The 15,901-nt window shown below is 39.5% G+C and overlaps 1 protein-coding gene across 1 annotated transcript; it reads left to right on the top strand.

Moving 5' to 3' along the window:
* Positions 1-9,073: 9,073 nt before the first annotated feature.
* Positions 9,074-13,985, top strand: LOC143124809 (otoraplin-like). Its single transcript, XM_076286498.1, has 4 exons — positions 9,074-9,226; positions 9,393-9,532; positions 13,227-13,337; positions 13,461-13,985. Exons 1-4 carry the CDS (start codon positions 9,106-9,108, stop codon positions 13,482-13,484), a joined length of 396 nt encoding a protein of 131 aa, XP_076142613.1. The 5' UTR covers positions 9,074-9,105; the 3' UTR covers positions 13,485-13,985.
* Positions 13,986-15,901: the final 1,916 nt, after the last annotated feature.

Below are 15,901 nucleotides of genomic sequence, written 5' to 3'. Positions count from 1 at the left end.
ACGGTTTATAGGAATATAGGTGATCTAGGAAAAATGGCCTAAGTGGTCTAACTTTATTGGCCTATATCTCTGAAATGGAACAAAATATAAAAATTCTGAGCGATAACTTTTGTGAGGCTTGGTGTAAACATTGTCTGTGAGAGTGGTGAAGATTTGATTATTTTTGAAGAGTGTGAAACTTGTTTGGCTTTTCCATGAAATTGTGTCAAAAGTAAATATTTATAGACCATAAGACCAGGGCCAAAAAGATGCATCTAAGTTTAGAGATTAATATTCTGAAAGAATTTTGAGTCTAGGTCAATCTGGTAAGGAGAAATTAGCATAATTAACTTTTTTTCCAATAGCATGCTAACTATGTTAACCATGTTACTTAGCTAACCTAGCTAATAATTTTTAGCAGTTTTGTTAAAAATGTTCACTAGCATGCTAACTATGCTAACCATGTTACTTAGCTAACTTAGCTAATCATTTTTAGCAGTTATGCTAACTATGCTAACTAGAATGTTAACATGCTAACCATGTTACTTAGCTAACCTAGCTAATCATTTTTAGCAGTTTTGCTAAAAATGTTAATTAGCATGCTAGCATGCTAACTATGCTAACCATGTTACTTAGCTAACTTAGCTAATCATTTTTAGCAGTTTTGCTAAAAATGCTAACTAGCATGCTAACATGCTAGCATGCTAATTATGCTAACCATGTTACTTAGCTAACCTAGCTAATCATTTTTAGCATTTTTGTTAAAAATGCTAACTAGCATGCTAACTATGCTAACTATGTTAACCATGTGACCTAGCTAACCTAGCTAATCATTTTTAGCAGTTTTGTTAAAAATGCTAACAATGTTAGCAATGCTAACATGCTAACTTTGTTAACCATGCTAACTAGCTACAGTGGGTAGGAGTTAACCTGGCGGGGCCATCCTATATCATTGAGATGTATAGTCTGGCATCGAATCATTCACCTCGCTTAACCCTTAGAACCCTAAGCTGTTTTTAGGGCATTTTCACTACCTTTATTCATAAGGATTTATTCTGGTCATTGTAAGTGCCACACACATATATTATATATTGTTTTTTTCAGGAGAGTTTAGGCTATTCAGATCTGCCATCATTTCATGTATTAATACTAGCATTGATTTTATTTTGATTTTTAAAGAATTAAAATATAAAAAGTGTATTATAAAAATTCTTATATTTCGACATGTATCTCACCACTGCAAGCTCACAGCTCTACATGCATTTCATGTGTGTGTAGGGCAGACTGTCCTGAATCGGGCAATATAATTGCCATGTTGGAGTGATACTCTGGGGCTGAGCAATTTACAGAAATATTTGCTGTGTGATTTACGGAAATAAATGCCATTTTTTATTTAGTGATGAAAAATGACCTTTCTGCGCTCCATATCTGTGACACGAACTGATCTGACCTGACTTGACCCGAGGTTGCGTGTTAGCCTGTGTGCCTGTGTGTATGTAGTCATAATAATTCTCAACTCTTTACTGCATTGCCATGAACAAAGTAAAGGCAAAAAAGGTGTTTATTTGTTGAACAAATTGGGATGCAATGTGAGCCTTGAATTGGATGCCATGCAGGAATTTGCTAGGATCTCAAAACCGGAATATGAACATGCTTTGCCATAGAGAAACACATGATAGCATTGGATTATAAACATGCTTTGCCACAAGAACAGACACAAACGTGGGGTAAGTCCAGCTATATGAAGTTATTATTTTGCTGTCACTTCGTCTGTTTTATAACCCAGAAGGATGTACTTGGTATCAAATGATAGCTCTGAGTCTCCTCTTTCATCTGACATGCGTGGCATATCTATGCGATCACGGGTCCGCGAGTAATTCAAACGAGAGTAATGAGTGTGCGTTGGTTTGTGTACATGACGTTATTATTTTGCAGTCACTTCGTCTGGTTTTATAAGCCAGAAGGATCGATAAACATGGTTCCAATGGATAGCCCTGTGCCCCCTCTTTCATCTGATATGCTTGCCATATCGATGCGATCACGGGTTCGCGAGTAATTCAAACTAGAGTAATGTGTGTGCAGGTGAACACAGAGAAGTATAGACTGTAAATATGATGCAATTTGATTTAATTTCATGATTTTTTTTTATTTTCATACTTGATCGTACAGACAAGTGTGTAGTCTCGTTGGAAAGCCCCACTTCTGCTCTGTCGTGCAATAAAGGTTTCATCTCGCTGCGATGAACCGTTCCGGAGCAATGTAACAGAGAAGAAAGGGTGTGTTTTTTGACGCACTTTGCGTCAATCGGGTTCTAAGGGTTAATCCAAGGGGTGGGCAGAGAATTGTCTTTCAAACTGCCTAGGCATGCAATAGGCCAGCGCTACGACCATATCCGTATCCGGTAGGCAAAACGGCAAACACATCCTTCTTAGAAAGGAATGACTTAAGTGCATTGTGTTGCTCTACTTTCAAAGAAAAGCACAAGTCCAACTCCTCCAAAGTTGACGCCAACACCGATTCAAACAACCGCTCTTCGTTCGCCATAGCCACCTTCCTTGTTGTTCACCGTCACAGGACTGTCGTTATCCTCCTGTTAAGCCCGCCTTAAGACTCTCTAACGAAATAGAGCGCTGTGATTGGAGAACATCCACGGTGTTAAGCCAATAGAAATTCCTATGGTTCGATACTAGACGTACAGGCTGAGCAAATTAATTTGCCGCCGCTAGGGTGCGTCTAGATTTCTAGGCTAGGTAGGAGTCATAGTTGATGAAAAAGTGTTGACATAGTTGATGACAAGTTAAAAGTTGTTGATAGACAGCTAGTGAATGTATATAGTTTAAAAGTTTAAAAGTTGAATGTAGATAGTTTAAAAGTTGTTGCAGCTAGTTTAATAGATAGATAGTTTAATGATAGTTTAAAAGTAGACCATTTAAAAGTTGAATGTAAAAAGTTCAGTAGTTTAATGGGTTACATTGTTTAACAGTGGATTATTGTAGTGAGGACTTTTATTTTGAAACAGTTTTGGGCAGAGGAAACAGTTGAATAGGATGTGTAGTCTTAATTGACCCAGATTGTATGCTTAAAGCCTGAGGCTGCAGGTGGCCTGAACACCTGCCATAGGATTCTAATTGCTTAATGGCCGTATTATGATGTCATAATCGTCAACGTTAAGTCTATGGGGATTTTTACAAAGTTTTTCTTTAATAGTTTAAAAAGTATAAAAGTTTCAAAGTTGAAAAGACATAGCAACCCAATCTGTTTGAAGACCTACGTTACAAAGTTTGAATGAAGTTTCTAAGTTAAACTGTTCAAGAGAAATTGCGTATAGAAAAAGTGGTAAGCGGAATAATAATAATAAGAAGTTGCCTAGGAAGAACAGTACAGTGCATTTTCATGCACTGTAATAAATGCATGGGGAAAAACACTTCCCCATGACAAAGACATCGTAAAACACGGAAAGTTAATATTTTGTCACTAGCAACATACATCTGTCCTTTGTCAAATGTATTATGTTCCAAGTAGCCTATGCGTAATTCTGCTTCATAAAGTTGAACAAATACATTTGCTTATTTCACAGAAAAATATAAATAGCCAGTTAGGGTCTACAGTGCCGAGTTGGTAAGTTATGGTAGGCCAACTTGCAGTGAACATACAAACAGGGGAAATTATTTCTCTTGTAGCTGAGTAGCCTCAGGTGCGCACGTAGACATAAGGCCGAACATGCAAGCGCCAATGAATCGTGCTCTCACGACAATCACGCCGTTAAACTTAAATAGGTTAACATCACTCTAAGTTCGCCTTCAAGCAAGGAAAACGATGATTTGAAGACATCTGTTTCGTTGGAAGGGCAAGGGGTAGCAACAGGGCAACACAGAGACAGGCCCGATGGCAGGGCTGTTATGAGAGTATTAAAATATGGGATATTCTACGGGAAAACATTAAAACGGCAAGACAGCGGGGGAAAGTTAAAATACATGATAAACACGGAAAAAGTTGGCATGCATTGTTTCGGTCCCCGTGCACAGGGATTATTTGTCATATTATTAATCACATATGATTATTTGTGAAATTGTGCAAACAGGCGCAACACATTTGAAAAGGAAGGACTGGTAGCATGCAAGCTCACGGGAAGGATTGATTTAAGAACGTTATCACAGTGTGTGGCTGTGGCGCGGGCGGAAGACAACGACAATTGGCAGGGGAGGGTCATGTCTTTTTTAACAATTCTGTCGGAGGGTCATTGAACAATTTCTAGCAGGCAAGAGAGGGTCATGCAACTTCCAACTGAAGCACTAAAAATTCCTCCGGTGGCCCCTTCAATAAATAACGAACAGTCCCTAGATTGCTGCTGGGCTATATGTCTTGGTTCATGTCTGTTAACAACTCATTGTCAAACGCATAGCCTATCTCGCGGTTGCATCCATTACAAACAAACATGCAATGTGAACGTCTGGGATTGGGGAGAGCACTAAATGCTCTACTGAGTAAGCACGAAGTCAAACCTTTAAATGAAAAACACTCTTTAATAATCGCTAATGAAGTAAACTTGTGACCATCAAAAATTGTTTATCGCCTGTAACTCTGTGATAACAGGACGTAACAGGAAGGCATTTGGGTGAGCAACGGAGGTTAATATGCTCTATATTTTGTCCAAATGATGTCTGTCTATCATCGTTGCACTCGGAGAAAACCAGAATGTTTAATTTGTCCTGCGTTTCTTCTATGGCAGCAAACGGGATTCACTCGCAGTTAACCAAATATTTCTTTATTAGGGCAGGGCAGGCATATTTCTGGCTATTAAAATATTTCTAAACCAGTCTGCTAAAGTCTGTAGTGAAGTCTGTGTAGGGTTTTCCAGGCTTTCCATCTACCGGTTGTTTGGGTTGTTGCAGCGTCTCACTGGAAAAATACAAATTAAAGTCGCGTGATACCGCGTGATCCCACGCACGGACCGCGAGTGAAGCTGGCCAAGTCGAAGCACTGCCCACTATACAAGCGTCAGCGCCACGGAGAGCAACTATGTCATTTTGAAGTCCATCGAACGTACATGAAGTGTAACCAAGAGAACTACAACAAAAACATTAGGCTACATGACCCCTAATAATAAAACAACAATAATACGCAGCACTATTTGAAGGGCATACCGTACGACTCGCAGGCGCGTAGCAAGCGTGGGGGATGTGGGTGTTATAACGTACACACTTTTGCTGGAACACGATTCTATCCCCCACACTTTTTGTCAGATTAAAATGAAAGTAAAATATGGAAATAAACGCTCCCGTAAAGAGTTGGAACCGTATCTACCATAACGCACACACAGAGACACAAAAAGGTCTGTTGATTTGATTGAACGGTCATCCAGTCAATCACATCAAGTTAGCCAGTTAAGAACCAGAGCCGCTCTGATCAAATTCAAAGTGTGCGTCTTTCAAGGCTGTGCTGCTGCTTGGGTCTGCATTATAACGTCTGCAGTGAGCAGATTTCAGGTAGAATTGAAATGATAATATTTACCGCATTATGCTAATTTAGTAAACCAAAATTCACTGTCTGACTGACAGTTTTTGTCACAATGTAGAAATGCAGGGAGTCAAAGTGAAAGCGGGGGTGCGCGCACCAAGGCATTTGTTGTTCACTTCCTGTTGGGTGTGGCTAATGCATTGTAAATACGAAAGTCGTTCATCTTGGGGAGATACAGACACCTACCAAATTTGGTGTGTGTAGCTGAAAGTATATGCTCACCACGGGATCAATTCAATTCAATTTATTGTGCTTATAGAGCGCCAAAACATAACACATGTATCATGGCACTTTACAGAATGTAGGCAATCAGAGAAAGAAGGAAAGAAAGGAAGAAAAGAAAAGCAAGAGAGAGGCCCATGGGTAACAGGGGCGAGGAAAAACTCCCTAGAATTGGAGATATATATAGGAAGAAACCTCGAGCAGATCCACGACTCAAGGGCCTGACCCATCTGCCTAGGGTCAGTACATGACAGTAAGGTCTGTATACATGACAAATGCATATGATAGTCGGGTGTAGAGAATAAGACATGGTGTTAAGCACTTGAGCTGAAAGTTACAAGAGGTGGGATGATTACGTATCCGTTATGGTAATTCGTTATTCCTGATTTAGTGACAGAAAGTTCAATAGTCCAGCGTTGGGATTGTCCAGGGGAAGGGAGTTTTCGAGGGGCATGTGGTGGGTTGGCGGATGGGCCAGTAATCCGGGCAGAGTTGTCATAGGCTGGTGGTGGGTCGCTAGGCTGTACGGGCCAGGAGTCCAGATAGGGGGCAGTAATAGGGCAGTCGAGGATGGGACTTCAGGTGAGATGGGTGAGAGGAGGGCCAACACACGGATGGTTGATGACTGGTGATGATATACTTCACAAGTGAGGTACAGTAAGGGGAAAGAAAGAGAGATGTAGAGTGGGTTAGTATTACTGAGAGAGAGAGAGAAGGGGGGAGAGAGAGAGTTGAGAGAGAGAGAGAGAGAGAGAAGGGGGGAGAGGGGGGGGGGTTGTACGGCGTGACACATGAAAAGTCCATGACAGCACTATGCTATAGCAGCATAACTAATGCATGGTGAGGGGTAGTCGACACCAGCGAAGGTATGGTCAGTCACCTAAGGGGGCGCTAGCGAGTCCCTGGGCCATGCCCGGGGCCAAGCTTTTGTACCTAGCTGCTTTGTGTGACACCTGATGTGTGTGTCAAATTTCAAGACTTTTCGATTAAGTTAACCACCTCAAAATATATTCCAACCACGAGATCAGTCACCTAAGGGGGCGCTAGCGAGTCCCTGGGCCACGCCCAGGGTCAATCTCTTGTACCTAACTGCGATGCATGACACCTGACGTGTGTGCCAAATTTCAAGAGTTCTCAAAAACAGGAAAGCAAAAAAGTGGAATAATAATAGTGAAAAAAAAATTTAAGTAATAATCCTTACAAAAACAATAGGGCCTTGCGCCCTTCGGTGCTCGGGCCCTAATAATAATCCTTACAAAAACAATAGGGCCTTGCGCTCTTCGGTACTTGGGCCCTAATAATAATCCTTACAAAAACAATAGGGCCTTGCGCCCTTCGGTGCTCGGGCCCTAATAATAATCCTTACAAAAACAATAGGGCCTTGCGTCCTTCGGTGCTCGGGCCCTAATAATAATAATAATAATAATAATAATTCTTACAAAAACAATAGGGCCTTGCGGCCTTCGGTGCTCGGGCCCTAATAACTCTTACAAAAACAATAGGACCTTGCGCCCTTCGGTGCTCGGGCCCTAATAATAATAATAATAATAATAATAATAATCCTTACAAAAACAATAGGGCCTTGCGCCCTTCGGTGCTCGGGCCCTAATAATAAATATAGCCGCAAGCGGCAATGGCGGGCCCGAGCACCTGTGGGCCGCAACCTGTGACATTTAGGAATCCAACAAAGCACCGACGTGGTGCGTTTCTGAAATGTACACATTTGATGCGTGTGCTATTTGTTTTTGCATGTTATTTTCTGGCACATTTACTTGCTTGGCCAGGAGGTGGCGCTATGCCAGACAGGCCCATTGTGTGTCTGGATTTCATCATAATCATAATATCTATTACCCTGAGAAGTTTCAGACCATTCATTCAATGCACTGTGACTTTATGACACAGTTCCTGTTTATGTGGTGAGATATTAAAATCATATCAAATATATTACAACATTCAAAAATCCCTTCACAATTTAACATCAGTAACATATTGGCATAATGTTTGCCAAATTTCACATGAATCTGACAAACCGTCTAGGAGCAGTATGTTAAAATTGATCATGTGACATCAGTGTAATTGTCATTCTTTCTGTTGCCAGTTGGTGGCGCTATGCCAAACATGCATTATGGGCATTAGAAAAATTGAGATAGTCCTACCGCACACTGTTTTGACGTTTCACTTGATTTTATTCAGAGCGAACAACGCGTTTCGCATATAGCGTCCTCAGGTTCGCTCAGGTAAATGCATTATGGGCATGTGAATATTATCATTAACATGGTATTCAATGACCTGCGAAATTTAAAACATTTCAAGCCATGAAAATGGTGAATTATGTCACATTTATTGTTTGTGTGAAACGGTATTAAAATGAATAATTTCGTCAAATTACAACATATCAAGAAAAAGCTTCACAATTTAGAATCATAAAAATCTCAGCGTCATGTATACCAACTTTGACATGAATCGGATCAACCGTCTAGGAGGAGTATGTTAAAATTGATCAATTACCTCAATTACCTCATTTCCTGTGGGCGTGGCTAATGGCATGTTAATACAAAAGTTGTTTGTTTTTGGGAGTTACATACACCCACCAAATTTGGTGTGTGTATCTAAAACTATATGCCAACTACAAGTCACTGTGACGTAAGGGGGCGCTATGGAGTTCCTGGGCAACGCCCGGTGCCAAGCTTTTATCCCTGTCTATTAACTTTACCACTTTTTAACCAAATTTTATGCGTTTTCACCCATGGGAAGCACCTCTTTTGGCATCACAATTCATCACATTTTAGTCCGTACAAAATCCCTAATACCTCACATCTTGTTGGGCGTGGCTAATGCATTGTACATACGAAAGTTGTTCATCTTGGGGAGATACACGCACCTACCAAATTTGATGTGTCTAGCTGAAAGTATGTGCCAACCACTGCATCAATCACTTAAGGGGGCGCTACTGAACCCCTGGGCCACGCCCGGGGCCAAGCTCTTGTACCTAACTGCTCTGCGTGACACCTGATGTGTGTGCCAAATTTCAAGACTTTTCACCCATCTTAACCACCTCAAAAAAGAAAAACGCTCTGAGACAAAGTAAAAATCGGAATACTCGTAATAATAATAATAATCCTTACAAAAACAATAGGGCTTCACACCTCTCGGTGCTCGGGCCCTAATAACAGCATAGCTTAAAATGTGCAAATGGTTATTCTGTCTGAATCATGAATGCTGGAAGTTTGCTGTCTGAAAGTTCTCTCTAACTTTTTTTTCACCTACAAGAATTTGGGGCAGGCAGTTCAGCACTGATTGGTGCAGTGGGCTATGATGTCATGGTTCAGCCCATCAACTGTGGAATTTTACAGGAATTGGCCATCCATAGCAGTGGCAAATCTCAAGATGTCCTCTTTTGAGAGTGCTGTCCTTTTACTTCTTTCTATGGGATACTTATGTCAATCAAGCAGAACACCACTGGAGAAACTGGCAGACAACAAACTGTGTGCAGATATGGAGTGTTCATGTGAGTCAATCCATTGAAATGCAGGCATTACACTTTTAACTCCACAGGATTAAATAGAGTGTGTGTGTGTGTGTGTGTGTGTGTGTGTGTGTGTTATGGAACATTTAACTTCTTTCTCTTTTATTTAAATACGTTGTTATATGCAAGCATTATTTTTTTTCTTCAGATGCTATCTCCCTGGCAATGGCTTTGGAGGATTATGTTGCCCCTGATTGTAGGTTTATTAACTTGAAACGGGGTCAGATGATCTATGTGTACTCCAAATTACTGCCAGCAGAGGGTGGTGGAATATTCTGGTCGGGAAGTGTAAGTCACAAACTTATGTAAAATGAATCATAAGTGATTATAACAGATTGCAAATACAGATACAAATATTGCAAATAACAAATATTGGACAAAACATGTCCAGTCATTTTAATTGATATTAGGTTTAACCATTAACATATCTTTAATTGCAAATGTTAAATATGATTAATAAAGATGTTTTGAATGATTAAATTGTGTTGAATTACTATTATAGTGAATTATAATAATTATAATAATTTGTAATATTAAAGATGCCCTGCCACACATATTTCATTACTTTGTGGTAATGTCTGAAGTTCTACCATGGACTCTGTACAATTTTTTGTGGAAAACATGCCTTGGTTACCTTGTTTCAAGCCATTCTAGTGTGGTATTGAAAGCCTGCATGAAGACTCAGCTCGATTTGCGCCAGTTCTCATTAATATTCAACGAGCTAAGCTGCTTGACTCTGATTGGCTAACAGCTAGTAGGTTTCGTCCATAACATGACAGCCATTATCAACTAATTTTAGCCTCATGCCATGAACTTAGCTTGGCTAGCGAGTGCCAGCATTGTCCAAATGTGGATAAATAAAACCTGCTAGGCTAGCGAGTTCATTAAACCTGTATAACATAGCACTTTCTTGAGTTGACAATTTACGATTTACTTACAAGCACTGGTCGTAGACTGCGATGGTAGCCTGCTCCAGGCTTCAACAGCAACCTTTTTGCAAAGCCTGTGGCATTGTTCCAAAAAATAAACTGAAGCCATTTGATCCTCAAGTCTGGGTTCTTGGGCAAAATGCATTGTTGAAGTTCTATTTGTGCATAGCGCACAAGTTGACATTCAGCCATCCTTGCATAGGCCTTCGAAAACGGTCACAGAGCTAAACGAATTTTGTGGGCAAGGTCTCAACTGGGCGAGTTCATGAATAGTAATGAGCTCATCAATTCCACGTCAATCTGAAGAGCTTTTGCAATTGGCCTAATTTCTCTGCTTATTTCTTTTCAGTGGCTAGAGCTGACGGAGCAGGTAGCTGTTCATTTTCACATTCACGACATGGCACAAACACATATGGACCTAACATATAAAAAAAACAAGTAAAAACGGTTTTGTGTGGCAGGGCACCTTTAAGAAATATGTGACACCTAATTGCTACTGCATTCCCACAGATAATTGGGTTCAGTCATAAGCAATGTATGAATGTAATGTTTTTTAAAACAGTAAAAAAATTAAACAAAACAAAAAAAACAATTGTTTTCATCAAAAGCAACATTTAAAATATCTCATATTAGCAACATTCCCAAATTTCCAACTTTGTCAATGCAACTAGTCATTATTAATGTCAGCTGTCTTATTGTTAGCGATACCGGTCAGACTGAATGTTGCAAGTTCACTCATCCATATGTAAGGACAGATGAAGCTATGTAAGGACAGATGAAGCTATGTAAGGACAGATGAAGTGAAACTAAATGTACCGCAAAGTGGTACAAATTATGACCGTATAGCTCAGTCCTGTACATTCTCTCCGCAAAAATAAATCACTCCTGCAACTTTTGTGTATGTAAATGACTGTGTGCATAGTGTGTGATTGTTTTGTGTATATGTGTGCTTCTGTGTGTGTGTGTGTCTTTGCTTGTGAGTGTGTATGTGGGGTTAATGGGGTGTGCATGTGTGGGTGTGTGTTTGTGTGTTTATCTGTGTGTGTGCCTGCTTGCCTGTGTGTGTGTGTTTTTTTATGTGTGTGTATGTGCTTGTAGATGTTTTTGTGTGTGTGTGTGTGTGCATATGTGTGTGGGTGTATTTATATGTGTGTGTGTGTGTGTGTGTGCTTGTAGATGTGTTTTTGTGTGTGTGTGCATATGTGTGTGGGTGTATTTATATGTGTGTGTGTGTGTGCGTGTGTGTTTATGTGTGTGCATGCCTATGTGTGTGTGCCTGCATGTGTGTATGTTTTTATGTGTGTGTGCGTATGTTTGGGTTTGTGTGCATGCGTGTGTGTGTGTGTGTGTGCGTGTGTAGCTGATATGGCCCCCCATGAACGGAATTCCACAAAATGTGGCATGCATTCAGAGGATGTTATAATGATCCTACACTTGCACAAATTTTGTGCAGTTTTCACGTCAGCCAAAGATACCTGCGATTACAACGTATGTGCTATACTTCAAATGAGTGGATATAAACATGGCCCCTTGAGACCAACATCCAAAAAAAAGTTGGTCATCCTAGGCCCTACTACGGTTCTTGAGATATTCACCTTTCAGGGTGCCTGGTGCGGCAGGTGGGCGACGGATCAAAACAAAAAAACAATGGTTCCGAGACATCTTTGTGGGGGGTACATGCCCACCAAGTTTGGAGCAGCCCACCATATTCACCTATGATACCCAATAAAGTTGGAGAATACAAAGCAAGAGATTTAAGACCGTTCGTCTTTACAAAATCTCCCCAGATCGTCCAGATTTCTAGGTCCACACTTGTGCATTCTCCTCTTTGACTCACCCCACTATTTTTCTATGGAGTTCAGATCAGGGGACTGAGATGGCAATGGCCGAAGCTTGATTTGTGTTCAGTAATCCATATTTGTTTCGATCTGGATGATTGTTTTGATTCATTGACCTGATGAATGATCCAATCATGACCAATACATTGAGCCAATCATGTGGTGTGGTGTGAATACATTGAGCCAATCATATGGTGTGTTGTGAAGACATCGTGCCAATCATGTGTTGTGATCTCGCCGCTGGAGCAAGATTAGTGACGTGAACCCTTGCGCACGCCCATTTCTGCCGAAATGGATGCCCGACGAGTACCCAAAAAGCGTTGCAATGGCCGCCGAGTGGAGGGACTTGCCTAAAAGGACTTTGATATAGGCATTTTCAAGTACCTAGTACTAGTAGTACCTAGTCATTCCCTGACTTACAAATGTCAACACACTTTCTTTTTATTTAAATTTAGTGTCTCTTGTCTTTCTGATGTTGAAAAATGACTAGATCATTTAGCCCCTGTGTCTTATTATTTTCATACCTTAGTGAAAAAGAAAGTCATGAACTACTTTTGAAAGTTCACAGACACTCTGATTAACTTAAATAAGTTGAAATTAGATAGGAAAATGCTTCTGTTAGGTTTTGTATATAAGATTTTTCTAGGGGTGCCAATAATTGTGACCAACATGTTTTCGTTAAAAATATTTATTTCTTTATGAGATTTTCATTTTTCTTAGAATACATTTTCTTCCCTTCAAGGGTGGATTTTTCCTCATTGTTTTCTTTGTGAGTACAATGAAACATCAAAAGGTTATTTTATACCTTAAAAAGTTTCACGAATGTGAGGAGAATAATGTCAAATGGAAGTAAAGTGTCTCAAGAGTAATATGGCATGCCAACAATTATGAACCTTGCTTAGTGAAAATGGAGAGACGTCATGACAAAGAGGAGATATTTCAGGAGTTAAGGTACTGAAATAAGCACAACATACCGGTATGTTCATCAGAAAAGTTTTTGATGGCTGTCCACTAGATGTAGACAGAGACTACTACCATAAATGTATGGTATTGATATACTGGTGTTGTTTATTGGTACAATTTGGGTATAAAGTATAGTGTTTTAGGTGTGGAATCTTGAAGAAAATGATATGTGCTTTTGCATATCCTTTCAATCAACTCATGTACTTGTAATATTATCTTAATTGATTAGCCTACATGGTTTATTTATTAAAGGTTTATAGTGAACGATATGTGGACCAAATGGGCATCATCGGATTCTTCCCTGTGAATTATGTCAATGAGACATACACCTTCCAGCGTGATACAGTCAAACTTCCAACAACTGTAAGTGCTTCCATAATTGTACCAACTGTTTTACAAATGATATGACTTATGCAAGAATGTTTAAGTGTGAATGTTTTATACTGTTCATTTATGCCAGATATTTGCTCATATTTCTACCAACAGGACACAGAATTCATCTGTATTTAAGAAGAGAGAGCAGATGATTTTCTAAATTTTGGTAGCTTCTTAGTTTAGACCTAAACCCTCCCAGGTGAGGATTTATCAGGTATCTCGTTATTTGTCTTTGAACAATGTTACATTTGAGAGAGTGAGCTTAGCTAAATTAGTGTGATAGGTCTCTGATGCCAATAAAAGAGTACAGTACAGTTACAGCACAGTTATCTGTGCTGCTTTGGGTAAAATTGGTGTATTGTACAGTTCACTTTCAATAGAAATGTATGTAGCCTATAAGTAATATTATTTAGCCTAATGCTTTTCAAGGCCATTTCCAAGGTGGCATTTGTTGGGGCAAGTTGCAGGTGCTGTATGTACTACAGTATGTAACAAACCAGTATGGGAAAGAGTAGTCTCAGTACTACAGTATGTAACAAACCAGTATGGGAAAGAGTAGTCTGTGTCTTTCAATGATACAAGTTAAAAGTTTCAAAGACCCTTGATTACTAACTGAACCCTCTCTGGTACTGGAAATAGCGGGGGGGGGGATTATAAATATATATTTTCATTGAACAATGGGGGGGGTTGGACTATGTGAAAATGTTTTCAAAGGGGTGGTATGTACAATTTTATTGTATATCTCTTTTTTCATGACATTGTTGTTTTCTTTCTGTGAATCAGCCATTTAACAACAATAATTACATTTGCTCACATTTACATTTTTAACCTAATTTCTCATTGCTCATTATAAATTCTGGGCAATTATAAATTTATATATTCATTGAACAATATTCTGTTTCACATGCCTTTTATAATTGTGTTGATTCACTATCTGTGCTGTGGTGTGGATGTTAGAGGTGAACACTTGAAAATTGAAGGCAATTATTCTGAAGAGCATTCTGTCTGTCTGCCCCCACATTAGAATTAATAGATGTCACCAAATGACATAGTCTATGAACATGGTTTCCCTGTATTGGACATGCTACACTGCACAATTTCTCTAGCTATTTGTCCAAAGCGGCTTATATGTATGAACACTACATTAGTTAAAAATAATAGTTTGAAATGAAGTTGAATTAAGCATAACAGTAATAATAACAGCAATAACAATATCAAATATCTACAATGAAAATAATGAGTTTTCATATGAACAAAAACCATAAACATACAAACAATAACTCTGTAAGACACATAATGAATAAAGTGCCAGGTGAACAGACGAGTCTTTAAATACTTCTTGAAAAGTCCCAAAACTATTACAAGAACGCAGAACAATAGGCAACTCATTCCACCACCGAGGAAAAGAGATATAATTGTGACCTCATTAGTGGTTGGTCGACAAAGCAGACCCACATCAGAGGACCGCAGTGGACAAGAGGGGATGGATCAGGGATTTCAAGTAGCAAGGTGCAGATCCAGTAAGTGTCCTATAGGCCAGAGTGAGTGAGGAATTTGAATTTAATTCAAGCCAATGAAAAGTAACTAACAGTGAAGATTATTCGTATTACAGGTTTGGGCCAAATCAGTGTTTTGTAAATGAAACGCATCTCCTGTCTTTCGGTTGAGTCGCGGAAAACGGACCTGAGACAAATCTGTAAACTGGTGGGGAAAAAATGCATTGCTAGCAGAGCTGAAACCTCTGCTCTTGTCTATTACCCAACTGTATTGTAGGCTACATAACATACAGTAGGTCTTCCCTGCTGGTGTACTGCTATCTGCTCCATTGTTCAGTTGTAAGAAATGCATGATACGTTTGCAAAATGCTCCATAGTTTTATGTACAGTGAACTGTATTTAATTGCTATTATTGACTATTCTTATCACCAAATATAAATACTTGAATCACTGGTACTCAAATCATATATATGTTTTAGTTTAAATAGATAGAATGAATAAATACAATTTTAAAGGTAATCTATTTAGCTCATATATTAATATTTGTTTGACTGTTTGGTTTAATAGTGTATCACTCACTAACAAAGAGAACCAAAACAAAATCTATAATAATTTCCAACACAACATAGCATTATCTGGTGTAAAACAAATACTTGTGTTCCGTTTGCAAGTGTCAGACAATCTCAGCATCAAAAGGACTGGATTGGATTGATTTCCATTGTGAGCCTTCACGGCTGGGGACACTTTAGGATGAGGGGCTGCAGCTGCTCCCATGCCTGGAACTCTTGCTGCCCATCACTCTCTGTCACTCCAGAGCTCACAATAGGCCTGGCTGTCACCATGGAAACTGCTGTGTTATCGGCGATCGACTCCAGGACGCAGAAGGAGCTTGCTGTTGCACATAGTTGAAATATATTGGCAAACATATGCACACACAAAATCAGTGGTTTCAACAGGAAGATAAAAATAGCCAGTAATAATTATACTTCAACATCACAGGAGTGCTGTGAGATTAATTATCTACAAGGGATATCCGCAAGGGATATGCAGCTGAAT

The sequence above is a fragment of the Alosa pseudoharengus genome, unplaced genomic scaffold (assembly GCF_046254945.1).
Source record: "Alosa pseudoharengus isolate Yale_2024_CS ecotype anadromous, Long Island Sound unplaced genomic scaffold, YU_APseudo_1.1 YU_APseudo_1.1_scf_15, whole genome shotgun sequence".
Lineage (NCBI taxonomy): Eukaryota > Metazoa > Chordata > Actinopteri > Clupeiformes > Clupeidae > Alosa > Alosa pseudoharengus.
This window is presented reverse-complemented; position numbering and strand designations above follow the sequence as displayed.

Bases quoted from the DNA above. Each gene is read 5' to 3' on its own strand.
- LOC143124809 (XM_076286498.1), top strand. From the start codon at position 9,106: ATGTCCTCTTTTGAGAGTGCTGTCCTTTTACTTCTTTCTATGGGATAC. The intron at 9,227-9,392 runs GTGAGTCAATCC...TTTTTTCTTCAG, and splicing joins TGCAGATATGGAGTGTTCAT to ATGCTATCTCCCTGGCAATG. The intron at 13,338-13,460 runs GTAAGTGCTTCC...TTCTACCAACAG, and splicing joins CAGTCAAACTTCCAACAACT to GACACAGAATTCATCTGTAT.